Here is a 26464-nt window from a genome sequence, read left to right as displayed (position 1 = left end):
CAAGTGTGATAATGAATGTGAAAGTAATGTGCCCGCTGCATTCGAGTCGCAGCATCAAGGACGGCGGGTGGGGATGCTCACACCGTTCCTGAACCTTCGTCTTCAGAGTTGTGTGGCGAGAGAGGAGAAAAGTCATGTCGCTGCTTCCTCTTATCCTGCTTGCTGCCTTGCTGATGGACGCCAGTGCCAAAAGGGTAAGAACACTTGGCGTACATTTGAAAAGCCTTACATGACGAGATGAAAGCAAACGCTTCCAAAGTGGTCTTGTTTTCTTTTGTCGAATGTTGGATTCTGTGCGGTGCACAATGTTGGCCTAGACTTTTGCTGCATTTGCGACCAGAGCGCCTGCCAACATCTTGCAGCCTGACGAGAAGAGTTTGTTTGTGCGTGAATGTAAGCAGGCAAAATGTGAGTTGTCGGGCCATGTTGGTGGGCCTTCGGGAGCAAAAACAAGAAAAGAACGTTGAATTAAACAAAACGCTCATTCACAAACTGCTCACTTTAGTCATCTCAACCAGTTTTACAACGGTTAACGAGACAAAGCACATGTTACATTATAAAGATCTCACGGCAAACCACCAGAATATAATCCCACAAAAAAGTATTGTGAATATACTGAATAACTGTCATCTCGTCTTAAATTACTCACAAATGTACATACATTCGTATGAAATTTTGTTTTGTTTTGTTTAGCTGAACACAAAGCTAATATTCTTTTGGATGATGGTATCAGGTTGCCACACAGGTTAATTGTACATTCTGCCATTGCTCTGTCCGTCACAATATCACACTGGTATTCATAGACGAGCATTATTTGTAGTAAAATTAATTTATTTTTTTAGAAATTTTCAGACAGATAAGTGTGGAATTAAAAAAATGAACTGTCATTGTGATTTGTCTTCCTGTGAGCACATGAGAACTAGTTGACACCTCACCAGTTATGAGTTTCTAATTGGTTGTTTTCCCTCAGACAGGGTGGTTTCTTCCAGATCTGTTTTTTTTTTTTTATTTGAAGTTCTTCCTTTAAACGAAATTGGATCATTTCCCACATTTTTTTTATTATTCCGCAAAACCTCTTCAAATGCCAATGCTCAATAATAGAAAATATATATCATAAAATAGACCAAACCATCAAAAAAAAAAAAAAAAGAGTTTGTCCATGTTATTGCTAAATCACACACTAATACAAATCACCTCAATCGCTGCCAACAGCCTGCGAAAAACAACAAGACTGACATGTATAATTCATCCATTTTCGATAGCACTTTTCCTCATTAGAGTAGCATGGGATTTGGACCCAATCCCAGCCCACTTTGGCGAGAAGCAGGGTACACCCTGGTCTTCCACCTCAGTGGTAGAGCATTTAATAGAGAACTGGTGTATAAATCGATGTTGTCATACCAATTTAATGAAATTGGACACTTTCTCAGACAATAGAACGTCTGCCGCGACACACTAATGTGGGAATCACTGCAGCAATTTGCCGAATCCACAGTGGCTAGTTAGCTTCAGTGGCAATATAAAAACAATCATAAACAGCATAACAGTACCTTGCTGGCCTCAGTTAAGTGCCACACATTTGAGCAAATGCAGAAGGTTCACTCATAACTCTGAGTAACCTGTGTAATTTAATGGCACGCTGTTATTAGAAGAACTTGGTCACAAAAATCCCCTGCATGCGCTAAAATCTCATCCCTCCCTCCCTCCCCACGCACATGCAAACACATAAACACTCTCAACCAGGTAGAGAGTAAATCCCATCAAGCGCATTTATCGCCCAAATGAACAAATTGTACTTGCAGAGGAAGGTGTGACACTTGACCGTGTACTGTAATTTGTTTCAGTGTGTGTGCAAAGGAAGTTCACCGTGTCACTGTGCAGGAGTCAAAGGCGCCCGGGTGAGTGAACCATCTTTTTTTTCTTCCCGAGTTTCATCTCATTCGGGTCGTACACGGCCATCCATTTGCTGTGTGGACGTGGAGGGTTGAAGATCTGCCGCTCTTGAAAGAGCATCGGCGTCTCTAGAGGGCTCCAAAAACATTACAAAACGTTGCTCGCTTAGTTGCTAGCCGCTAGCTAGCTAGTCATAAAACTATATTGCTAAGTAATCAACACTAAGTAGATGAAATAGCAGCCTGCTATTGTTACTGCAATGATACTTTTATAAAAGTGTCATCTATTGGTAAAATTTCACTATTACAAGAGAGGAGGTTATTGTCATGTACCTGTTCACATCTCTGTGTTTTAATGTGACTTGGGTGAACTAGATTGAGACTGAGCAGACATGTTTAAAAAAACAGAAAACAGAGCCCTTGGTCATGCTTGAATACATGAGAAATGCTTAAAGGGGAAGTCCACTCATTGAAAATAACAATCTATCAGATAGGTCATGTCATTGGTACTGTAACTATACTGTAACTGTAAAAATTTTCTTAATGTTGTTTATACTGGCAATTATGAATGTTCCTGATCGCTGAAATTTTGGGAGTCACATGAGCGGATGTGACGTGTCATGTGCTTGGTTACGTTCCTACACAGTTATTGTCAGCGCTGATTTCTCTTATTTATCCTCGTCTGATGAAGAAATAGAAGAATTGGTTGATCGTGAAGGCAGAGGAATACGTCCATACAGACTTAAACCTGTGGCTGTAAATAATGTTGAATATTTGGATTGTTCTTCGGACGAGAATGATGCAGAGTCTGACGAGCAAGCTCCACCGCCACCGAAGCTCAGCTAACGGCCTCTACCGCCCCAACGGAACGGAACCAAGCACATGATGTCACATGTCTCATGTGACTCCCAAAATGTCAACGACCGGGAACATTCAAAATTGCCGATATAAACAACCTTAAATGATATCTGATGAAAATCTTTATTCTTAACATGACGTATCTGATACATTGTTATTTTCAATGAGTGGACTTCCCCTTTAATTTATCATGAACATTTTCACTCTTATTGCTTGTGTAAAAAGTCAGGACAACCGAGCAAATTTAATCGCACAGTTTTGATGTAAAAATAAGGTAACTGTTATCAGTGCGTTCTAAAATTCAACCCCAAATGAAAGCCAAACTTGTCTCAGAAATAGATTACAATAAAAGTCACTAATAGCATAGTCACTGCACCACACTGCTGTTGTGGTACACTCTCCTGACTTTGGTGTGGGCAGCGTGGTTTCATTTAGAACAGTCCAGTTGCTATCAATTCAGTGCCATGAGAGTACAGTATGACCCAATGTCAATATTTCCTGGCTGCAGATAAAAGAAAAAAATACCTGTTTATCAGTTTTTAATGTCTGACTACTAATTTAATGACTAATCCGTCAATCTGTTTGGCTTGTCCTTTAAATTTGTACTGTACATAGACTTCGAATAGAATTGGCTCATCAGCACGTCTGCTCTAGTACTTCATCCTGCATGGATTTTTTTCCAGAGAAATCTCAGATACATTTAATAAATCCATTCAGCACGTCTGCTCTAGTACTTCATCCTGCATGGATTTTTTTCCAGAGAAATCTCAGATACATTTAATAAATCCATTAGTGCTTGGGAAAAAAAGCCTAGAATATCTAATATGTTTAAATAAGTTTGTTTAGTATGTTTATAGTTCCATGGACAATTAATGAATTCAGGACAGCAACTGTTCTGCCACCTGTTACTGGATAAGAGTTTAGTCCCCCCAGTCCTTAAACATTTTATTTCTGCATGTTTAATGCAATTCTATACACACACACACACACACAAACAGGAATTACCTCCTCAACATTCTTGTCTCCTACCTTATCAAGAGGGACCAGATGGAGTCAAATCTAAACTAAAGTTCTGTGGTGCAAAGTCCTTTTCATGACCCACCCACATTAAAGAATTCCAGCTGTCTAATTTATTTGATCTTAAAAGCAGACATATATGAATGAGACTGGAATCTCGATAGAATTCGTCCATCCATTTTCTCCGCCGCTTATCCTCACGAGGGTCACAGCCGTACTGGAGCCTAACCTAGCTATCTTCGGGGCGCACTCTGAACTGATCGCAGGCCACATACCAGCAAGCAACCATTCACACTCACATTCACAGTCTTCATACTGCACATGTGTCCGGGATTTGGGAAGAAACCGAGTACCTGGAGACAACCAACTCTGGCACGGGGAGAACAGGCAAACTTCCCGGGATTTGAACTCCAATCCTCACAACGCTGAGGCGGTTGTGCTAAACAAGTTGTCCACCGTGCCTTCCTAGTAGAATTCCCCCATCAATATTTTATTTCTTTCACACTCACATTACACCACATCAGTTTTGATGCATGGTTTTGGAGAGTAGATGGAAGATGGAGGACGCAAAGAAAACCCAGGCAAGCATGTGTGTTTTAAAATGCATGATCTTTATACACCAAATATTACTTCTATTAGTTTCATACAACCTTCCCAGGCTTTATTGTTATATTGTGTCTATCCTGGCCAGACTGTGCGGACTAATAGTTCCTAGCTATGTTGTGACTACTAGCTGGAGTAAAGTTATCTGTAGATAAGTCGAGTGCAGCTGGACAAAGAGAATTATTTTGTTTTCTTTGTCCGTCTCACGATGATACAACAAAGGGGATTTTTCTTTTGGCGTCACTAAGGGATTGTCACCCCAGAAAGACAAGATTGCTTCCTTATTTATTCGTTCAGCGGAATAAAAAAGAAAACTTGGCAACACACACAGAAGAACTTGCTAACTCCACACAGGAAGACCAGAGCCGAGTCGCAAACCCAGATCATCTCAACTGTGAGGCAGACAAGCTGCTAAAATTGCCCAAAGTCAGCTCAACTGTGACCCCAAATAGAATAAGTTGGGGGACATTTCTTTTGTTTGTTTCTTCTAGTAGGTGGTGTCATTGAGCTCAAAATCTCTTTTCTAAGAGAGACCTGCCAACAAAAACATTTTCAAGAGCAGAAACAGCACATAGTAAAGAACAACAGAAATAAAGAGAAAATTAGCAGCAACAAAATGGAACATGAAAAATGTTTGGAATGATGCGGCACGGTGGCCCTGCTGGTAAAGCGTTGTTCTCACAGTTCTGAGGTCCAGGGTTCAATCGTGGACCTGCCTGTGTAGAGTTTGCATGTTCTCCCCGTGCCTGCGCGGGCTTTCTCCAGGCACTTCGGTTTCCTCCCACATCCCAAAAACATGCAACATTAATTGGACACTCTAAATTGCCCCTAGGTGTGACTGTGATTACGACTGTTTTCCTCGATGTGCCCTGTGATTGGCTGGCAACCAGTTCAGGGTGTACCTCGCCTTCTACCCAGTGACAGCTGGGATAGGCTCCAGCACTCCCTGCGACCACTGTGAGGATAAGCGGCAAAGAAAATGGATGGATGGATGGATGGATGGATGCTTTATAATTGTGGTTCAAACTTTCCAGGATCAATGAGAGTCAGGTTTTAGCGCAGATGGTCACGCATGGTAACTAAAACCGCCTCTACCAATGTTGCTGCGTGGTGGTGGGATGTCGAATGTTAGCTAGTAGGGCTTAGTACAGAACCAATTTACGTATTTACTAAAACAGCTTAAAGCACATCTGTCTGGTTCAGGTGAATGACAGAACCCTATAGTAGGAGACCGGGACTAAGTGTTTACATTTTGCAACTTGGGGTTCAAAACTCCGTTAACGCAGTAGGATGGCGATTCAATATATCACCGTACTCAAGGATAGAAAAGAAGGGTGACAGTCCAATATTTCTTTTCTGTCCTCCAAGCAAGATCATTCTCTGATAATTATCTGTCCTAGCCTATAAAAACAAAAACTCTTGAGTACTTCAGGCAGTAAATCACCCCAAAAAAAATTGTAAGTGCTTCTTTCTCCTGTGTGGTCCCACCCAGGGAGACAGGGGCATTCCAGGAGGTGAAGGAGTTCCAGGACCAGAAGGCCGCAAAGGAATTGATGGTCACGCCGGCCCACCAGGACCAAAGGTGGAATTCTCGTCCTATGAATATAAACACCATATCAACAGTAAATGTGTGGGTAAGAACATCGTGGTAGTCATTATGTTCTGTCTTTGGCAGGGCAACACTGGGCCGGATGGACCTGTAGGCCCTGTGGGAAATCCGGTAACAAAAATACAGCACAGCTTTGCGTCTATTTATCACACATTAGAAATTGTAATAACTCACGTTATGTATGTTGTTGTGTCTGACAGGGTCGCGAAGGCAAAGAGGGATTTGCGGGCTCTCACGGTTTACCGGTGCACTTCAACTCTCTTTGATTTACCTCCTGTTTTTCTGTGTTTGTCCTTTTGAATGATTGTGTGTTTATGCATTTCCTCACTCGCAGGGCATCCCGGGTCTGCAGGGCCCACCTGGGCCACCGGGGGCTCCAGGCTGCAACGGAACAGATGTGAGAAAGGCTTTCGTGTTCATATAACAAATGAATGAAATAATCAGAGAAAAGGAAAATGAAAGATTCAAAAGTGTTGACGCTAAGTCATGTTTTATCAGTGTGGCTGTGTCCATTTGTATGAGAAAACTCCTCATCACGTTTACGACTAGAAAGTTAGAGACATTTGACTTTCAGGTGAAATTTCAGGATGAACCTAAAACTAACTTTTTGATGCAGGTGAACTGTCCACTTATCCAACTGTTCATTTTTGTGTGTGCTTTTTGTCCAATTTTCTATTCTTTAACAAAGAACTGAATTTGGGTTTTTTGGGAAATGCGTTGGTCCAATTCATGGATGAAACACTTGTTGTGAATTTTGCTATTCAGCTCCCTGTTCACGAACAGCAAGTAGTACAGAATGTACGAAAACATTGAACAGTTAGATGTACAAATGTTTGCAGAAGGCCAAATGAAGTTCACCTTCAAAGGTTTTAGTGCATTTTGGGTTCATCCTGAGGTACGTTCATCACAGTTGTTAATTACACTATATTTTCATTTTACAATTTTAATACATAACTCCCTTAAATGTCATCTGGTGAGAGAGTTATTTGTCATACAGATGCTCCTCTGATTTGTTCAATCTAGAGGAGCACTGGAAATTCCATCCATCATTGGTTTAACCTATCTCAGCTGACTTTGTGCCACTCACATTCACATTTACGCACAATTTGGAGTCTTCAATGGACTGAACAAGCATGGTTTTAGAATTTGGTCAAATACGCAGGGGGGAAAAAATATGTAAACACAGAGAAAACTTACAAACACTACAGAGGACCTGAGATTCAAACCCAGTAAAGGCAACGTGCGAATCACTAGCCCAACACGCTTCCCTAGAATATAAATACCTAGCGGAATATTTTCCAATCTAAACAAACAAAATGTAAACGTTTCAAGCACTGGGAAAATTGTGCAAGTGGCGTGGATGTATTGATATACTCTAGTACGAAATACAAGTGGTCCTTGAAAGGATTTTTTTTTCTTTAGGGAGAAGATGGACTTCCTGGTATTCATGGAGCCCCAGGACTTGATGGATTTCCTGTAAGATGATAAATCAATTCAATCTATACAGTAATGGAACCTCTGAAGTGGAACACAGTCCAGATTTGTTCAAAGTTTGCATTATAATAAATGATAAACTTAAGGTGTTCCAACCTCGCTCTTCAGGTGTTTTGTTTGGGTTTTGTAAACATTGATATTGTTGTATGTGTAAATATAAAATTACACACATGCGGAGGTTAATTGTACTGTCATACACAATCCTCTCAACCCTTCTGTTACCTTGAAGTTTACTAAACTTTTTCATACTTGGGGACGATTTGACACACCATCAAGTTAAAGCGCTACTCGGGAGTGTTGTAAGTTATTATAGTTGTAATTTTTATGTGTTGGGTATCTTTATTCGGTTGTTGACATATAAATAGCCCTTTAAGTGAAACAACCTCAAGTCTCCTACCCTTAAAATCTCACTGAGTCACCTTAAAATTGGAAACAGATATATTTTTGATGTCTACAGATTATTTCCAAGGTCATATACTTGCTTTTTAGATTATTTCAAATGCAATGCTATTTTGATCGTGAAAATGGATGTATGATATTGTCGAGGTTAATTTGACCCCAGGGTGAAAATTGTTCCATGTTAAATCATCATCAGAAAGGAGCACATATTTTAAATAATTTAAATCCTCATGGCTTGAGGTCTTGCAACATTTTGTGAAAACTCCCAAATTACAGTATTTGTTATTGTCAGGCTTCAGAGGTTCCATTCTCTATTTTTCATCACGTCAAATTTGCAAACTTGAGACAGCCATCAAAAAGTGTATTTAACACTGAAACATGACTCTCAATTTTCTTGATTTACAGGGTCCACCGGGCGCTGCTGGACCAAAGGTAATAAAATACATGCTGCGCCAGCTGAGGTCGGTTGCTAAGCACTTTTTATACTAGTGTTTATTTTAGGAAAAGTGTAAAAGTGCCCAGGACTGCCCTTTTGGAAGTTTGCTGGCAGGATCCTGCCTGATGTGCCCCCCCTCTCTTTGCATCCCCCCCAAAAATTGAAATTATAATAACATGACGAGGTACTAACAGGTGAGCCTCCCCAAGCTCCCTGAGCTCATTTTAGAAGACGGCCAAGTGGGACCACTAACTTGCTTCAATATTAGCTTTGATATTTGCTACTACTAGCTGAATTGCTCCTTCAATAACACCAAAATGAAAACATTAAATATAAAAAAATATGAAATCAGTACTTTTTCCCGGGGGGGTTAAAGAGGCAGGCACACACTTGTCGCCACTGCCACAATAATAAACTGTTCAGTCATATTCATCCATTTCTTTATAGAGTTTGACCTCAAAAGTGAGCTGGGACCAATCCAAGATTACTTTAGCTGCACCAATCGCAGGCAACATACTGACACGCAACCCCAAAACGAAATCATTAAAGCTGTGACCGTATAGAGCTCGTGCACCTATGTCACCAAAGTCACGTGACTCGCCATATTGCTAGTCAAGCAAAGCATTGCTCAATGCTAAGTCGGTTTGAGACGACACGAAAATACATCAGTTTTGTGCGATACCATTAAACATTTAGAATGTGATAATAAACGAAGGTACGTGGAAAAATGAGAGACACGTGGCATAGAGGACTCATATTTAATGCCGAAGTCGATGTTTTCGCCAATAAGAAATTGGACTGTTAACCCACTGTATCTGGTGAATAAGTCATCGAGATTTACACGGAAAAGTTTGAAAGCTTACAAAAGTCTGGACGCATACAAATACTTCGTTGCTGGATCTGTTTTCAATCAAGAATAAATCCCACATAGTGATGGAGCCTCTCAGATTTTTTCTGTACAAATACCAATATTTAAATAAATGACCCCTGGTTTTACACAAACTCGCATTCATCAACCATGATTGGGGAAAAAAGACAGTGAGTCAGCTCCTCCATACACAAAGTGTGTTGCGGCCACACGTTAAACTTTCGAAAAACTTCTCCATGACAGACTTTTTTTTTAATATGCATTGTTCTCAAATGAGTCTAATGCGTATTTAAAAAAGAAAATAATCCACTGGGATAGGCTTCAGCCTCCATACACGGAAGCATGTTGCGGCCACACTTTAACTTCCGTAAACCTCCGTGTGACCGACGGTTTATTTACTTTTTTTAAACACGCATTGGAGTCATTTGAGAACAATGCATATTTAAAAAAAAAACATCTGTCGGGAGAAGTTTACTGAAGTTTAATGTGTGGCCGCAACACGCTTCTGTGTACGGTACATTGGAAAGGCTTCAAACCCTGTACATGGAAGCGCGGAGCAGCCATACGTTGAACTTCGGTAAACCTCTGCGTTACCGACGGTTTATTTTCTTTTTTTAAATACGCAATGGACTCATTTGAGAGCAATGCATATTAGGAAAAAAAAAAACTAGGGGAGAGGTTTTACCGAAGATTAAAGTGTCACCCCAACATGCTTCATTTGACTCCCTGTGATTTTCTTTTAAACGCATTGTTCTCAAATGAGCCAACTTGGCATTATAAATACTTCTTGGGAATTTGAGATTGAGAAGAATAATTCCCACCTGAAATGAAGTGATCGCTACACAGTCGTGTGTATTTGGTTGGGCACCATCCATCACGATTAATTGCCGAAATCCATCAATCTTTTCTGGTCTTTTCAGCTGGTATTCTATAGAATTACCTCTTTAAATACCTGTCTTGTCTGTTGTAACAACCAACAGCACAACAAGTCTCCGGCATTGTGAATATTCTGCTCCGGTTCAATGTCCCCTACACTGTCGAGCAGCTCTTTTTGACTGGCAAAATGGCGCTGTGACAATGGTGACATCACGTCCACGAGCTCTATAGTGTGTTTTAACTAAAGCATTCCAATACACGTTTATTCACCTGGAAATCTGTTTCACAGCAATGTACAAAAAGAAATAAACTTTGACTTTCATTTCCAAAGTGCAGCTGGCACGCAAACATTTTGTGACTGCTCAGGTAAATGTTAGCGGTGGCAGGATGGGACAGCAAGCAACCATTAATTCCGTCACCCTTGGAGTACATCATCCATTTCGCCCTAAAAGTGTCCCCGTCCGTGTCCTTAAAGTATCTCCGCACATACACAGCTGACATGGCTCCTACTGAGAAGATATAAGGCAGGCTGGTGATGTGGTATTGATTCATATGTATCAGATAATTTTTGTTAGGACCGGTGTGGCCCTACTATCTACAATCTGTTGCACTTCTCACAGTTGTAATTCATTTGTGTCTTAAACTGACAATTTTGACCCTTTCGGCAGGGTCAGTCTGGAGTACCAGTGAGTGCAATTCCGGGGCCACCGGGACTTCCTGGACGAACAGGCCAGCCGGTAAATGTTCTTTGTGTGTCACAATCAAATATTACATTTTCCAAACGAAACAACATTCGAGGGTGGTGACATACAAGATGTAACTAAGTAACAAACGCGTTTCCATGATAAATATTCACACTCTTTTAGGGAGATACAGGTTTGACGGGAATTACTGGGCCGCCAGGAGACTCTGGACTACGTGGACCTGATGTGAGTAATGTCGCATTGTGCAGGATTCAAACGTGAAGAGCTGTAAATTCAAATGGATGATGTTTTTTTTGTTTTTTTTTTTAATCTTAACAGGGGGAAATAGGCCCTATAGGGATGCCAGGATCAAAGGTAATACAAAATATTGCCCACAGAATCTGCACAGGTGAATACTAAATTTTCGGCTTTATATCTTTTAGGGTCAAGGAGGCATCGGTATTCCAGGACCAGCTGGACCAAAGGCAATTCATTTTTAAATAGACAATAGTCATGTATTATTAATGCCATGCCAAGGTGGAGTGCGCGTCTCAATAAAATACAACATTAAAACGTCAATATTCAGTTTAAAAATGTGATTCATTTTTGATTGAATCTGATTGCTTGCATTTGCCCTTAATAATTAACATTGTCTTTTAATTTAGGGTCGACAAGGCCCTCCAGGCCCACCTGGATCACCAGGTCGGGTTAAGGAGTATTTCACTGAGAGCCTTGTGGTAAAGGTACAGTAAGTACTGCATGTATGTTTACACCTGCAAGGAAAATAAGGCATATTGTGACATTTATTACGAGCAAAAACATGCAGTATAACAATGTGATCTGGTTATCAGGGTGAAAAAGGAGACCAAGGAGCTAGAGGAGATAAAGGCTGCACAGGTCCTGCAGTAAGTTTTTCCTCACATCAGACTTGCACGACACGGTCCGAATCAAAATCTCTGACCATCCTCCTCTGCAAAAAAAAAAAGAAAAAAATGAGTTTGACAGTCCATAAATGTCGTGATTCTAATATTATGGGAACTACTCATATTACAAAAAGAAAGATGTCCATAATTAATAAATGATGTAGAAATTCCCACATGAACAGGACCAGGAAAGAAAACCAACCCAACCAAAAGTAAGAATAAGACATTTAGACGTTCATGCCATCAATTTGGGATCTTTTTTTTCTCATGTCATTACAAATATTTGTCTAGTATTTTGAGCTTTATTCCTGTTAAAAGTCATCCATTTTAAATTAGTACATTATTCTTATAAAGTTTAAAACTACTCTCATTTTAGTTTTATCATATAAATGTTATATATTGTATATATATTTTTAAATGCATGGCCTCATTCTTGTCATTTTACATTATTTTCATGATATGACAGGTGCCTTCTCGTTAAAAATGTTTACACAATATTTCAATTTTAAAATGATTAGATTAAAGCATTCTTTTAGATCAATCAGTTAAGTTTTCAATAAGTTTTTCATGTGTGGTAATAGTCCAACCTTATTCTTCTTGTAGGATTATATTTTTCTCCCTACAATTCCTATTTTATTTCTTACATACCCGGTACATTTTTGAAAAATTACTCTTATTCTCAGAAAATATAGTAAATATTGAACTACCCAGCTGCTATAAATGGAATTATTATTATTATTGTTATTATTTAATCCTCACAAAATCTCAACTTTATTGTTGTAATTTTATAATTTTGTTCTCATTAAATGACTGATTTTTTTCAACTCATTCACTGCCATTCCTCCATGTTAACGCGGATACAGGTATTTGAATGAAAAAGCCATGAATAGCAGTGAATTTAACTTCATTGTATAATTAAGTACTTTTTGTTTGCATGCTGTTTTCCCCTCAGGGAGACCCTGGCGACGGCTATTCCGCAAAAGGAGCAAAGGGAGACAAAGGCCAAGAGGGTCCAGAAGTAAGTGTAATAATCGGTATACGTATCTCACCTTATTTTAAGTCATTTCATTTCGAGGAGCCCGTTTAAAAGTGTTGGGCGGTAGAGAGGTTATGTGTGATACCAAAGTAAATGTGAATCCTTATTGAATAGAATGTGTCACGCATCATTGAACAGACCATCAGACTTATCTTGGATATTTTTGAATTTAACATTGTTGAAGGGCATCACTTTTGCGAATGCGAAGAAGAATGTGTTCTCCGTAACACTGTTGAGGCTGTGCGCCTCCTTCAAGGCAGACTTGGTGAATAATGCAACAGAGGTCCTCCTCAGTCACAAGCATTTATTGCTTTTATGATGACTGACATATATTGCGTCCCGGCCAAAAAGAACTTTAATGGGAAAATAAATGAATGCACGCCGACGGCGACACCGTGGCGACTGTTCGGCTTCGAGCAAACACAAGCTGTACTTGATTGAATGCATGGACCCAATGTCCTTACTGGACTTAATTGTCATTGCAGGGCAAGATGGGGAAGGATGGCGAACTTGGACAATCTGGATTTATGGTCAGGATCCTGTTTGCACACAGTGGTGTTACTGAGTTGATTATAACATATCGTTGCATTTAGGGAAGGCCCGGTCCTAGAGGTGATCCTGGATTTGCAGGAACAACAGGACCCACGGTCAGTCACCACTTCATATCCACCTATAATTGTAGTTTTGTAATGGTTTGTCATGTATTATTAAAAGCTACGATGCTGTCTTTTTAGGGTGCAAAAGGGGATCAAGGTTCTCCTGGTCTACCTGGGGAAATAGAAGTAATTGTATTATTTTCATTTATTAAAATATATTTTTTAAGGAGATGTGTCCTTTTTTTCTCCCAACTTAAAACAGTTGCTTTGTTTTGATAACATGTCCATTGTCTCTAATAAACAAAGTCTTGACAGCCCTATTCAAATGCTAAGGTTTGGATATTGCCTCTCCGTGATAGTGTCTCCGGCAGTGCAGTCTGGCCGCTGCTTGAAAGTGACTCTACGTCATAGGAGACTCATTGTTTTGCCCTTATTATAAAAATTAGCCCCAATTGACACTGACACTAAAAGAAGCAGATACAAAGTTGACTTGGTCTTTTAAGTCTTTTAAAATGATCATTGGATTGCAGATAGTGGCACCTGTGCTGCTAAATGGATACACTGGAGATCCAGGAGATCTTGGCCAACCTGGACTTCCTGGGCGCCCAGGTGGATGACCATCGTCCTGCACAAAGCAAACTCTCTTATAAAAGCTGAAAAAAATACCCCAAATAGTGTTAACGATTTGTGTTCATTTTTTTTTTTCAGGTGTTGTGGGATTTCCTGGACCTGATGGACCACCAGGTGTTTACCGATGTACCGAGATACACCATATGAGCAAAAGATTTGGGATGTCTGGTATAGGAAGTCCAAATCTAAGATAGCCTTAAGCAGCCATTCACCATGAACTGATTATCTAAAGGCTGTGTTCCGAAACTTTTGCCCATATTGTGAACCCATGTACGTATTTACCCATTCCTGATCGCCTCCCATTAAATTCTTATAAAGGAGATTCATCAGATCTACAAGGACCACAAGGTCCAGATGGTGCTCTGGGTTCTAAAGGAAATCGCGGCGACCCGGGCGATAGTTATCCAGGCCCTTCTGGTCCAGAAGGGGATCCTGGTGATCAGGGACCACCCGGAGATCAAGGTCCACCTGGGTTCCCCGAAGACAATGGTACAATATGATGCTGGTTTTAAAAATACTCAATGTAAATATTCGCACAAGTTTGTCTACTGTAAAATAAACATGTACACTAAACCACTCACAAAAAGTTAGGGCAACAGTATTTGGCTTTTAGGTGACATTTCGGGACGATCCTAAAATTTGCTATAACAATTACAGTTGAAATTAATTTGACCTCAGAATTTTTGAATGTCCACCTGTTCAGTATTTCAATACTCGTCAAAGTTATTGTGTGTTTTAGGTTCAGTTTGTAATTGTTTTGTGCTGTGCACACGATTGGACAAAATTCTGCCTTTGAAATGAAAAAAACGATTACAATTTTGATGTATTTAACAACTTGTTTAGTATTGAACCTTCGCTGTGTGTCAGTGCCCGACCTTACACTGAAAGTTCTTAATGTGATACCTTAAAAGTAACCGCTTTCTTGACCTAAACGTTCCACCAAGACAATTATCAAATCTGAATCAAATGTGATTATTTTTAATAATAGTGTTTTTATTGAACAACGGCAACATCATTAATTAATGTTATTAGTGATCATTTCATTCTTATAGATAAGAAATTCGCCAAAGGTCTTCCAGGAATGAAGGGTGTCAGAGGTATCCCTGGGCTTGTAGGATATAACGGGCCGCCTGGAATGAAAGGTAGGAAAAAGCATTGTTAGATAAATTTCTTTTGACCTAAAATGTTAATCTTTGCTAATGGTTACACACAGTTCACAGCATTTTGTGTGTCAGAATAACCACCCAACCACAAAGATTGGAAGTGAATTCAATATTGTGCAAAAAAATGTTTCATTTGTAAATATTCCTGTCACTGCTTTTTACAGGGGACAAGGGAGAACCCTGCTATAACTGTACGGGAAAAGGAGTATCAGGTCCACCGGGTCCACTGGGTCCTCCAGGTCCGCAAGGAATACCAGGTAAATTACAATCAGAGTCATCTTTATTTGCCAAGTATGTCAAAAACACGCAAGGAATTTCTCTGTGGTAGATAGAACCACTCTAACAAGACAACAATTACAGTGACCATTATGCCAATGGTCAGGCAATTTAAGGAGTTTAAAGTGACTAGGAGTTTGATTATCTGGAGCAATGTAAATTGTGCAAATTCTTAAGCATATGAATAGCCAGTATTGGTCAACAACAGATGTGGAAATAGTGTAGAGTGGGGAGAATATAACAGTGCACGAATAATGTGATTGGTTTGACAAAAATATGAGAACAATCATAAAACAAAATTGGCAGGATGTTACAATGGAATGGTATTTTCACAGTTAGTTAATGGTTAAAGTTATTGGCAAGAGGGAAGAACCTGTCTGCTAGTTTTAGTTTACTTTGTTCTTCATACCTACAATAGTTATTCCCCACTGTACAATTTATTATTTTGTATTGAATTATTTATTTTAAAGATTCTTTTAATCAGTCCAATTATTGTATTGGAGTTGCTACCGCATTGATGTATATTAGCTCATCTTCCATAACAGGCATTATGTTGCTCTTCTTTAGACTGAAAACTACTTGATACTGAATCAATGCTAATTGCACCGAAGACATGCACTCCCTGTTGCTTCATTCAACAATGATTTACATACAACTAACCAAATTTTTAGCAACCACTTAATCAATGAGTCAATAATCAGCCCATTTCCAGCCAGAAATGCAGTACATGGGTTTTGAACAGTATCTCAAAGTTTTTCCACATTTCTCGACACTGTATGTATATTTTTCAGGATATAATCAAGGCCCAGGAGCTAAAGGAGACCCAGGTTATCCAGGAAGTAGGGGCTTGCCTGGAAGTCCGGTACGAAAAGTTATATGTAATTAAAAAAAAAAAAAGGTTAGATTGCCGTTTTTCTAATGTTATATTATTTTTGCTATTCTTCTACTAAGGGTCGTATTGGCATAACAGGTGTCCCAGGCTTCCCTGGACAAAAAGGAGACTCATATTCTAATATCAGATTAGGAGTAAAGGGGGAGAAAGGAGACACAGGATACCCTGGAAGGCCGGGAGTAGATGGCCACCCTGGCTCTCCAGGACTGCAAGGTCGTAAAGGTCTTCAAGGCCCTCCGGGGGATCTGGTGAGGGAATTTTGAACTGGAAAGCTTTCCAATTGTTTAAACTAATCAGTAATGTTGAAGAACCAGAGGAATTTCACATTATTTCACAACAAGATTCTTCTCTAGTATAGTGGAGAGGGAGACAAAGGCTTTCCAGGTCCACAGGGGGTTTGGGGCAGACCAGGACCACAAGGCTACCCTGGGGCAGTGGGATATGGGCCTATTGGACTTCCAGGAACTAAGGGAAATTTAGGAGTTCCTGGCTTCCCTGGGCAGCCTGGAATTCCAGGTAAATATATGTTTATAATTATGCAGAAATCAATCAGAGAGAAAGGCAAAGAAATGTTTCACTCTCCTACTCTTCTACAATGTAAGGCCAAAAAGGAGAACCAGGCCACATCCTCTCAAATGGTTTTCCTGGACCACCTGGGTTTAAAGGCCAACCTGGATTATCAGGAAATCAAGGTAATCTGGATGTGGTTTCTGACATGCAATATGCAGTAGCTGAAGGAAGAGGCATTGACTGGCAAACACATCTCCAGGTGTTCCAGGTGTTCCAGGTTTCATAGGCAGACCGGGTTCACCAGGACAGAAAGGGGAAAGAGGTGACGGATTATATCCCGGACAACCAGGGTTACCAGGAGCGAAAGGTTACTTATACACACCCAAATTAGCCACATGTACTGAAATATTACGGTCATGCTTTGCGCTACATCTGCACTGTATTACAGGTGAGTGTGTGTCTTTTTTTATAGGTGAAAAGGGTTTTCCAGGTATCAAAGGCCTCCCAGGTATCGGTCTTCCTGGTCAACCGGGCCAACAAGGACCTCCTGGTCTTCAAGGAATGAAGGTCAGTTACACAAAAGCAATCTGAAATAAAATTGAAACTCTAGACTGTGTTAACATGCGCAAGCTTAACTTCTTTTCTACTTGTCATTTTCAGGGTGATGGCGGTTATGGACTTCCAGGACCTAAAGGCCAACAAGGCATTCCTGGAAGTGATGGTGCTCAAGGACCTACAGGAGATCCTGGAATCCCTGGCTCACCTGGGAGCCAAGGATTACCAGGAAATGCTGGGCCCCGGGGAGAAAAAGGTTCTCAAATACTGTCCGAAATGAAAATCCATACATACGCAACCTCAATTATCTTCTGCTTCCATGTTATGTTCAGGAAATAAAGGGGAAATTGGCCCACCAGGACTTCCAGGTACTAAAGACTCGTGTAATAGTACTCTTCTTGGACCATCGGGACTAGCAGGGGCAGACGGTGGTCCTGGACTGCCTGGTAAGTATTCTTCTTCCAGAAAAAAAAAATGCTTAGTAATCCATGTTATTGAGTTTTCTTTGTATTATACAACTTCACCGTCCTTCTGTTTTAAATTGATCATCATTGTTTTCTTTCTCTTCATCTACTTTATACGAGGACCTGACGGGCTGCCAGGTGAAAAGGGAAAGAGAGGAGTCCCTGGATTTGGTCAGCCTGGCCCTGCAGGTGAGCCTGGTCATCCTGGGCCAACAATACCAGGTCCCCAAGGTGTGAGTGGGCCAAAAGGAAGTAGGGGACAAAATGGACGACCAGGCCAACCAGGTAGGACAATATTGATAACTTTGTTTTGTTCATCTTTAATCCTTTTGGGTGTTTCAGGAATGAGAGGAGACCCTGGACCAGATGGGTTACCAGGATTTGGACTTCAAGGATTACCTGGAATTATTGGACCCCCAGGCGAAATTGGTATCACAGTCATTCAAACATAAACTTCAGAAACAGCTAAAGCTATCATATTGGGCAGAGTTGAATTACGAGTTTTCGAGGTCACTGATAGCATTGTTCAGGGATCTTCGAAAAAAATTCGGAAGGGTCCGTTTGAAAGGGTTCAATTAAAACTGAGTATTTTTAAGTCTGCCACTCAAAAAAAGGAAATGCAAGTAAACAATTGAAGGCAAAGCATCACAGGCCTGAACATTGAACAAGCAATTTAAGTTCAATTTTCAACTAAATCAGAAATGATAAAAAGATAGATTGGAAACAGGTCAGGTGTTTATATCTCTAGTCTCTCACCCACAGTTCCTTGGGATAGTTTCCAGCTCAACTGTGACTGAACAGGATAAGTGGTAGAAATTGGGTGGATAAATGAATTAATACTGTATCTTACATCAATTCATGCAATTATCCTGATTAGGATTGAAGGAATAAGGAGCCTAAATGACCTTTCGTATGGTGAAAGGCACTCTACAAACTGAACTGGTTCCCAAGAAAACACAGGACACGTATCGAGACAGACCGCTTTTCAGACTCAGATTCACACCGCCACTGAGTTTAAACTAAACCCATGCTGCCTCCATGAAAGTCAAAATGTTGTATTTTTCGCAGTATAAGGCGCACGGCATTATAAGGCGCACCTCCAATGACTGGCCCATTTTAAAAGTTTTTCCCATCTATAAGGCGCACGGGATTATAAGGCGCATAGAATAGACATTACAGTAGAGGCTGGGGTTACGTCATGCATCCATTAGATGGAGCTGCACTAAAGGCTCAATATTGATCCAAATATAAGGCGCACTGGATTATATGGCGCACCGTCAGCTTTTGAGAAAATTAAATGCTTTTGGGTGCGCCTTATAGTGCGGAAAATACGGTAACTTTTATTAGATCAGTAAATTCATAGTTTTCAGATTTCTTCTAAATTGTTTCAGAGCTTCTTTGATTGATTGTTTACAGGTAACCCTGGTTTTGAGGGAAACAAAGGTTTGTTGGGTCCACCAGGATTGACTGGAGATCCGGGACCTAGGGGTCCCCCAGGATCTCCATCCCCAATACCTACAGAGCTTATTGGTTGGCAGGGAGTGGCTGGGTCGCCGGGTGACTTAATTTACAATTTACCTTTTATATTTATCAAATTAGTGTTTATGTGCATATAATGTAACTCTTCTGTAAATGTATCAGGTTATCCTGGACCAGTTGGTCCTTGGGGTGATAGTGGAAGTACTGGAGCAAAAGGGCCAAGGGGTAATACTGGACGACCAGGGAGGCCTGGGCAAACAGGTGGATATTTTTTCTGCATGGATGCACACAAAGATGACTGCAATAGTAATTTTTTAAAATGGCACATATCCTGTCCAGGTCCCCCAGGTGACCATGGTATTCCTGGATTCTTGAAGGGACGCCGGGGACCTGCTGGGATACAAGGAGATTCCGGAAACCAAGGCAATCCTGGTACGTGTTTGTATGAGTCGCACTCGTATTTACCAGCCAATCATGTCCATCTAATAGCAAAGTCATCTGTACAATAAATCTTTTCACATAGTTCTATGCTGTTAATAGTATGAGTTTCATATAGGGTCAAAAGGACTAAAGGGAGACCATGGAATCCCTGGAGGGCCTGGCGCAGATGGTGCACCAGGTCCAAGGGGTCGCAAAGGAGAAAAGGGAGAGCCAAACTATCATGGACATGGCCCACCTGGACCGATTGGACAAAAGGTGAAAAAAAATAAGGAACTGGACTACCCATTTTGGCAGAATGAAAAGCATTTGACAATGTGAAAAAAATGGATGTTCATTTGCCTCAGGGGGAACCAGGATTAAGCATCACACACACAATGAAGGGTGAAAAAGGACAGCCTGGTATTGTTGGAGCTCCAGGTTTACCAGGATTTCACGGACTCAAAGGAGAACCAGGACCCGTTGGAGAAAATGGTTTCAACCGCTGGCAATTTATTTTGAGCGCTTTTGTCTCATTTACTTGCTAAGAGTGGTCTACCTTATTTTACTGTCATTCTAATGCCCCAGGTTCACCTGGATATCAAGGACCGAGAGGTATAGATGGACCTCAGGGAATCAAAGGACATAGAGGACCAAATGGACCACCAGGCAAAATCCATTGAAATGCATGAACAGATGAATATTACTGAATGTGTCTCCATGAAATTCGTTACAGTATTATCCTTTGTTTTTCATGGACTTTAGGTCCCCATGGCCCACCAGGTAGTTTTGGTCCTCAAGGACCCAAAGGCAGCCAGGGACAGGATGGAATCCCTGGACCATCGGGACAGAAAGGAGATAACCGTGAGAGACAAAATTGTGTCAATGTACAGTTTTTAGCTAATGTTATATTTCTGAGCAAAGCATCTGAATAAATTTTTGCTTGTCAAATTGTGGTTTCAGTGTCCTGCTTTTAGTTCATTTTTTTTCTCCATGCCTACAGTTGCGATAGAAGGAGCACCTGGTCCCCGCGGTCTACCAGGTCAGCTAGGTGAGCATTCAACTTCTCAGATCTGTCAGTTTCCTTCTTTTCCTCCTCCTCAGTGAATTCAGAAAATATGCCAATGATTTTTAACCGGATGTTCATAAAGAGATAGCAGGTAGAATAAAATTTAAAAAACCTTGGAAAGTGATATAGTTGACCATTAAATTCACAAACTCCTCTTTCTGTTTTGTAGGTCCTCCAGGGAATCCAGGTTCTCCTGGCTCTGCTACTTCAGGAAATCCTGGATTAAGAGGAGACAGAGGACCTCCAGGACCACACGGGAACTCAGGTCCCAGAGGACAGCCGGGAAGAGACGGTGCCTGTTTTCCTGGGACAAAAGGAGACCGTGGACTTGATGGTGGTTTGGGAAGGCCAGGTGAGGACAACATTTCTTCTCGAATTGAATCCCATTTATCGCTCAACTATCGTCACACTCACAGTAATCATCAAACTCTGCTTTTTGTTGTTTGAAGGTTATCGTGGTCCACCTGGACCTCCAGGCCCACCAGGTCCTGGACTGAAAGGTGGCAGAGGTGACCCGGGCCCAACAGGGAGCCCAGGTTACGCTGGACCTCCAGGAGATCGGGGCATTCCTGGTCAACCTGTATGTTGTTGCCTTTATTTTATGTTCCTAACTGATGACTGACGGAATAGTTTTCACTAATCAGAATTTTACCAAATTGCATTTTAATCTTGTTTTGTTATGTAAGGAAACAGCTTTTGGTTAAATCAATATGACCTTGCTTTATTCAGTATTGTCTGTGGAAGCTGTTGCGTGTTACTCTTTATAATTAGAGTGTAATACTTCCACGTTCATTGTCTGATTCACTTTCCCAGGGTCCAAAAGGCCAACCTGGAAATTCAGGACCAAGAGGCGATTCTGGTCCTCTTGGGAACAATGGGTACCCTGGTGAGATTTTTAACTTTGCATCATTCACAGAAGCATGTATATTCCGAACTTTTTTTTTTTTTTTTTTAGGTGACAAGGGAGATCCTGGCTATATACCAGGCCCGCCTGGTCCACCTGGGACAAATGGTTTTCCGGGGCGACCTGGTGAGTACACTATTTGGAATAAATAACTGATAAATGACTCCGACTCCAGATCACATTTTTGTCCTTTCTGTTCCCTTCAGGCGTGAAAGGTGAACCAGGGTATGGGAAGGTGGTATATGAACCAGGACCCCCAGGCTTACCTGGTTCCGCTGGCAATGTTGGACAGCCTGGGAAAGCCGGACCAGCAGGACCAGTGGGCCGATCAGGTTCAACACTCTATAAACAGTAGTACATGTAATACTCTGTACCAAACGTTCTTTGTACACTAATTGGACTTTATGTCACGTTTAAAAGGTCCCCCGGGTCCCAAAGGAGTCCCAGGTTCAAGCCCAGTGGGACAACCTGGATTTACTGGTCTGAAGGGAGACAAAGGAGTGTCAGGGTTGCCAGGTGTGTGCAGGGTTTGACTTGTGGTTTAAGTTGTTTACCTGTTCGACATAATTACAATTTCACTTTATGCAGTCGTTAAAGACACATTTCAGGATACATGTGCTTCACTCGTCGAATTTCACGACGTGAATGGGAGTGATTTTTGTGTTTTATATTATATGACATTATTTGGAAAGATGCTACCAAATCACATGTATGAGCAAAAGAAGTTGTTTTAACTTCAGCACTTGGAGCAGTAGGTGCGACTAACTGAAAAAGTTGTTCGCAGGAATGCTGCGAGTGCAAAAGTTAGTTGAGCCTTGATAATTGTTGCAGAAAGTAGATGAGTAGACATTTGAGTTCATGATTATTTACCTTTTACCTTTTCAGGCCTACCAGGCAGACCTGGAGACCCAGGCAACAAGGGCCAAAAGGGATTACCAGGACAAAGTGGTTATGGCTATGTGACGAGCTTCCTAATAGCACGACATAGTCAGAGTGTGACTGTACCTGATTGCCCCGAAGGCACCACCCATATTTACTCTGGCTACTCTTTCCTCTTCATTAACGGAAATGAGCGAGCTCACGGCCAGGACCTCGGTAAAAGAACCTCCCACCGATAGCCTTAGTTGATATCAAAATTTATGTTCATTAATATCCAACTCTCCCACAGGCACCTCAGGAAGCTGTCTACCTCGATTCTCCCCCATGCCCTTCCTCTTCTGTGACACGGAGTCAAACTGCCGGTATGCCTCTCGTAACGACTACTCCTACTGGTTGTCCACCGACGCGCCCATGCTTCCCTCCATGGTTGCCCTCACAGGGGAAAGGCTTTCTTCCCACATCAGCAGGTAGGACTGGAGATGTTGATCCATGAATATTTTTGAGCATTGGTCACACTGGTCATGTAGTAGTATACTTTTCCGATTTTCATATAGCCAAGGTGGCTGAGGCCTCTTCTGAAGTTCCGCCTTCTCTTCTGTAAAAGGGCAATGACTTTTACCCGTCTGCTGGGTTCCCACATGTTGTTCTTCGCCTTCAGTTCTCATTCACTGTCCTCTGTAAGGTGTTCTTTGGTCTTCCTCTTGTTCTCCTTCCTTCAACCTTCTAATGAAGCACTGTCCTTCAGATGATGACTTATTTTCTCCTCTCCTATCCATGTTCACGTACTTCTAAGCAAGTTTGTTTCCATTGATTAATGATTCCATCTGTTGAGAAGTTTTTCATTGGGTTGTTCTTTGTTGATCAAAATATAATCATGATTCCTTCTGGGCGCCTTGTATCAGACATTGACACTGACATTTTCTTGAAGTCACTTTCAGTTACTTGCCAATATTCTCAACTATATAAAGGGGTGGAAAGTATGCAGTGCTGGAAGTGTCTATTTTTTTTCTCGGCCCATAATGTTTGATGTCCTAACCTTGATAAGCATTTGAAATTTCACGTCTTGTCACGAACCAACAGTGCACGGGCGGACTTAAATCCATGACTCTAAGACGAGGACATGATGTTCAGTGGGTTTTATTGTAAACGAAAGTTGTGCACGACAACACAGTCCAAGAAGGTAGGATCCAAAACACAAGAAACAATGTCCGATAACTAGGAGTCCACTAAAGAGCATAACCAAAAGCATGACTGGGCTCGCTCTTAGTTGTGGTCCAGCCTTGCTCATGACACCTCTGACTTTGCAGTTTGAAATTAAATCATATGAGTCTTGTAAATTGAGTTTTACTTTGTGCGTCCGTCAGTCCTTCAAACTCTCCCTCGGGAGCGGTACGCCTCTGTTGTTGGAATGTCATCGCGCTTCCCTTGAACTGGCGATGTTGTTCTTGGTGTTCAAAGCTATGAATTGAGCCTTTTTCTGGCTCATCTTCAATCTCCTTTGCTGTAAAAAAAAAAAAAAATGGAAGCGATACGTCTTTCCTTGCAAATGTTGATGAGTATGGGAGAGCAAGGCCAGGTCTTTAGCAAAATGTAGATCTTCCAAAGAAGAGATTAGTGTCTGCTTTAATCCTCTTCATACTAGTCTACTGGTTTGGGTAGTTGCAACCGGTATGAAATCAACACAATGTATCATGTCCTTTTGTAGTGATCTGGGAAAGGTTCTGGCTCTTGCCGTAACCCTGAACAGGATAAGTGGTACAGAAAATAGTTGGCTATCGCGTCCTTTTTTTCCATGATCTGACAAAACTTAATATGTGAATGTGTCCTTACTTTCGTTTTAGGTGCTCGGTGTGCGAAACTACCTCTAATGTCATCGCAGTTCATAGCCAGACAACTCAAATACCAGAATGTCCTGTAGGCTGGCAGTCCCTGTGGACTGGATATTCCTTTGTCATGGTAACAATTCATTACTTACGGGTGTTTTAATGTTCTCTATCGTCAATGTTCATTCTAACCTTTTGGCCTTGCTACAACCAGCAAACAGGGGCTGGCGCAGATGGCTCTTCCCAGCCGCTTGTGTCTCCCGGCTCATGCCTTGAACATTTCCGCCAAGTGCCGTTCATAGAGTGTCATGGCAGGGGGACGTGCAACTACTACCCTGATTCGTACAGTTACTGGGTGGCGACCCTGAAACCTGACATGTTCAGGTAGATTGCAATATGGATCAGGTACCCAACGACTTTTAAATCTGATCTCTTATGTTTGTCTATGTTTCTTCCTCCACAGTAAACCCGTTCCTCAGACAGTGAAGGGGCCTTCGCAACAAAGCATCATCAGTCGTTGTCGAGTTTGCCGCAAACAACAGCAAGCTCAGAAATGTGACAGATGTACAAAGATACTTTGAAGCACAATTCAATTTGTTCTCATGACAATTTCTAGCATCAGTGGGCCTGGGCAAGCAATCTGTAAGGGTTACAGTTAAGATCTAAATATATAGCCTCTATTTATGAAATCAAATAAAAATCTTTAGGTTTTTTTCCCAGTGATATGACCATAACCAAAAGTGTTTAAAGTTTCTTTGCATTCACAAGAACAATATAACATATTTCTCTCAATTTGACACATTATAATCAATGTCTGGTCTGCTATATGATGATGTGGTACATTTCTCTTACGAGTCTTACTTTATGACCCTTTGAATAAGACACACCTCAGCATTTACCAAGCAGAATATCATCTTAATGGCAGCTACGCATATGCAGATGATAATGCTAATGCGCGTTAAAATTAATCAAATGTGGAGCAAGTCGGTATATCTTACAGCGCTTTTAGTGTGCCGAGTGTGTTTGATTATTGTATTGTGATGGATTTCATAATAAATGCAGCGACTGCAGTACAACATAACATTAAGGACACCTGGTGAGCACTTCTCCTTTGGTGTGTTAATCCACGATGTGCCCTAGGCTGCCCACAATAAAGGGCCTCGCTGAAATGTGCAGTTTTGCAAACAAACAAACTCTCAAATGTACATTTAATTGCAAAGAGTTAACCAATCCAACAACAGATAATGTAATAAAGCAGGTATCACTACATCACTGTTTGCTCTACTCAGTCAATAAACGACATGATCAAAATTAAAAAAAAAACAAACACATGACGGAAGAAAAGCCAGCTCAAGAATTGCGGTGTCGTTGTGGAAATGATGAGTCATTTATTGCATGCACACAATCAAAGTGGATGTCATGCTCTTGATCGAGAATTCTCGCGTTGTTCACATCTGAACTTTGAGTCATTTTTGCTGTGGCTTTAAAAGCTGTTGGACGTCTGCGTGTTAAATTGTGCGTGTTTCATTTTATGCTCATATTTTTCCAAATGGACCGCACGTAGGATGTCTGTAAGTTCTACAAATACTGGAAAGTGATCATTTGTCCATGCTTTTGCTATACAAGTAAAAGACAAAAAAAAAAAGCAATACCTGGACACACTGAGTATTATTGTTCATTACTGCGTTTCTGCTCTATTCACTCAGAAAACTATCCACAGAGTGATGCCCCCCTAAGGAGCAGTTATTCAAACCCGCTTGTCCGTATCTGTCACCGGGATCAATCTGTGAAATCTCCCTCCGTAGTTTGCGCTGAAAACAAACAGCACGCCCAAAATACAGTGGCCTTTTGGCACACACGTATCCCGTGCAATCGATTGGTGACAGTCGAAAATAACAAAAAGTATGATGTTATGTAACCGTCCACATAACACAGAAGCACTGAAAAGGAGCACCGAACCTCTTGTGTGGATTACAAATGTGCGAAAAGGCTTGCCTGAATTATTTGAAGTAGTTTGTTGAGAACCCGAGCATCTCTGTGAGAAAAAGACTTGCCAAAATAAATTCTAACTAGGAATTGTTTTAATTCTGAAAAAATAATGTGTGAAATGTCC

At 41.0% G+C, this 26464-nt stretch overlaps 1 protein-coding gene across 1 annotated transcript; it reads left to right on the top strand.

Annotated features, from left to right (window-relative positions):
- Positions 1 to 55: 55 nt before the first annotated feature.
- On the top strand, positions 56 to 25438 carry LOC133510396 (collagen alpha-5(IV) chain-like). Its single transcript, XM_061838237.1, has 52 exons — positions 56 to 194; positions 1845 to 1898; positions 5863 to 5952; positions 6046 to 6090; positions 6180 to 6224; positions 6314 to 6376; positions 7402 to 7455; positions 8278 to 8304; positions 10721 to 10789; positions 10919 to 10981; positions 11075 to 11110; positions 11179 to 11220; positions 11401 to 11478; positions 11587 to 11640; positions 12611 to 12676; positions 13180 to 13224; positions 13288 to 13341; positions 13429 to 13476; positions 13821 to 13899; positions 13999 to 14034; positions 14239 to 14409; positions 14973 to 15062; positions 15248 to 15340; positions 16151 to 16221; positions 16311 to 16499; positions 16605 to 16767; positions 16854 to 16943; positions 17021 to 17128; positions 17234 to 17328; positions 17422 to 17572; positions 17649 to 17762; positions 17901 to 18065; positions 18123 to 18209; positions 19197 to 19337; positions 19422 to 19520; positions 19599 to 19691; positions 19816 to 19955; positions 20045 to 20171; positions 20265 to 20345; positions 20442 to 20540; positions 20680 to 20727; positions 20915 to 21097; positions 21195 to 21325; positions 21559 to 21631; positions 21701 to 21775; positions 21856 to 21981; positions 22070 to 22165; positions 22535 to 22744; positions 22818 to 22995; positions 24370 to 24484; positions 24566 to 24735; positions 24815 to 25438. The coding sequence occupies exons 1-52, from the start codon at positions 135 to 137 to the stop codon at positions 24930 to 24932; spliced, it is 4998 nt and encodes a 1665-aa protein (XP_061694221.1). The 5' UTR covers positions 56 to 134; the 3' UTR covers positions 24933 to 25438.
- Positions 25439 to 26464: the final 1026 nt, after the last annotated feature.

The sequence above is a fragment of the Syngnathoides biaculeatus genome, chromosome 13 (assembly GCF_019802595.1).
Source record: "Syngnathoides biaculeatus isolate LvHL_M chromosome 13, ASM1980259v1, whole genome shotgun sequence".
NCBI classification, from domain to species: domain Eukaryota; kingdom Metazoa; phylum Chordata; class Actinopteri; order Syngnathiformes; family Syngnathidae; genus Syngnathoides; species Syngnathoides biaculeatus.
Note: the sequence above shows the minus strand (reverse complement) of the source record. Positions and strands in the feature narration are given on the sequence as shown.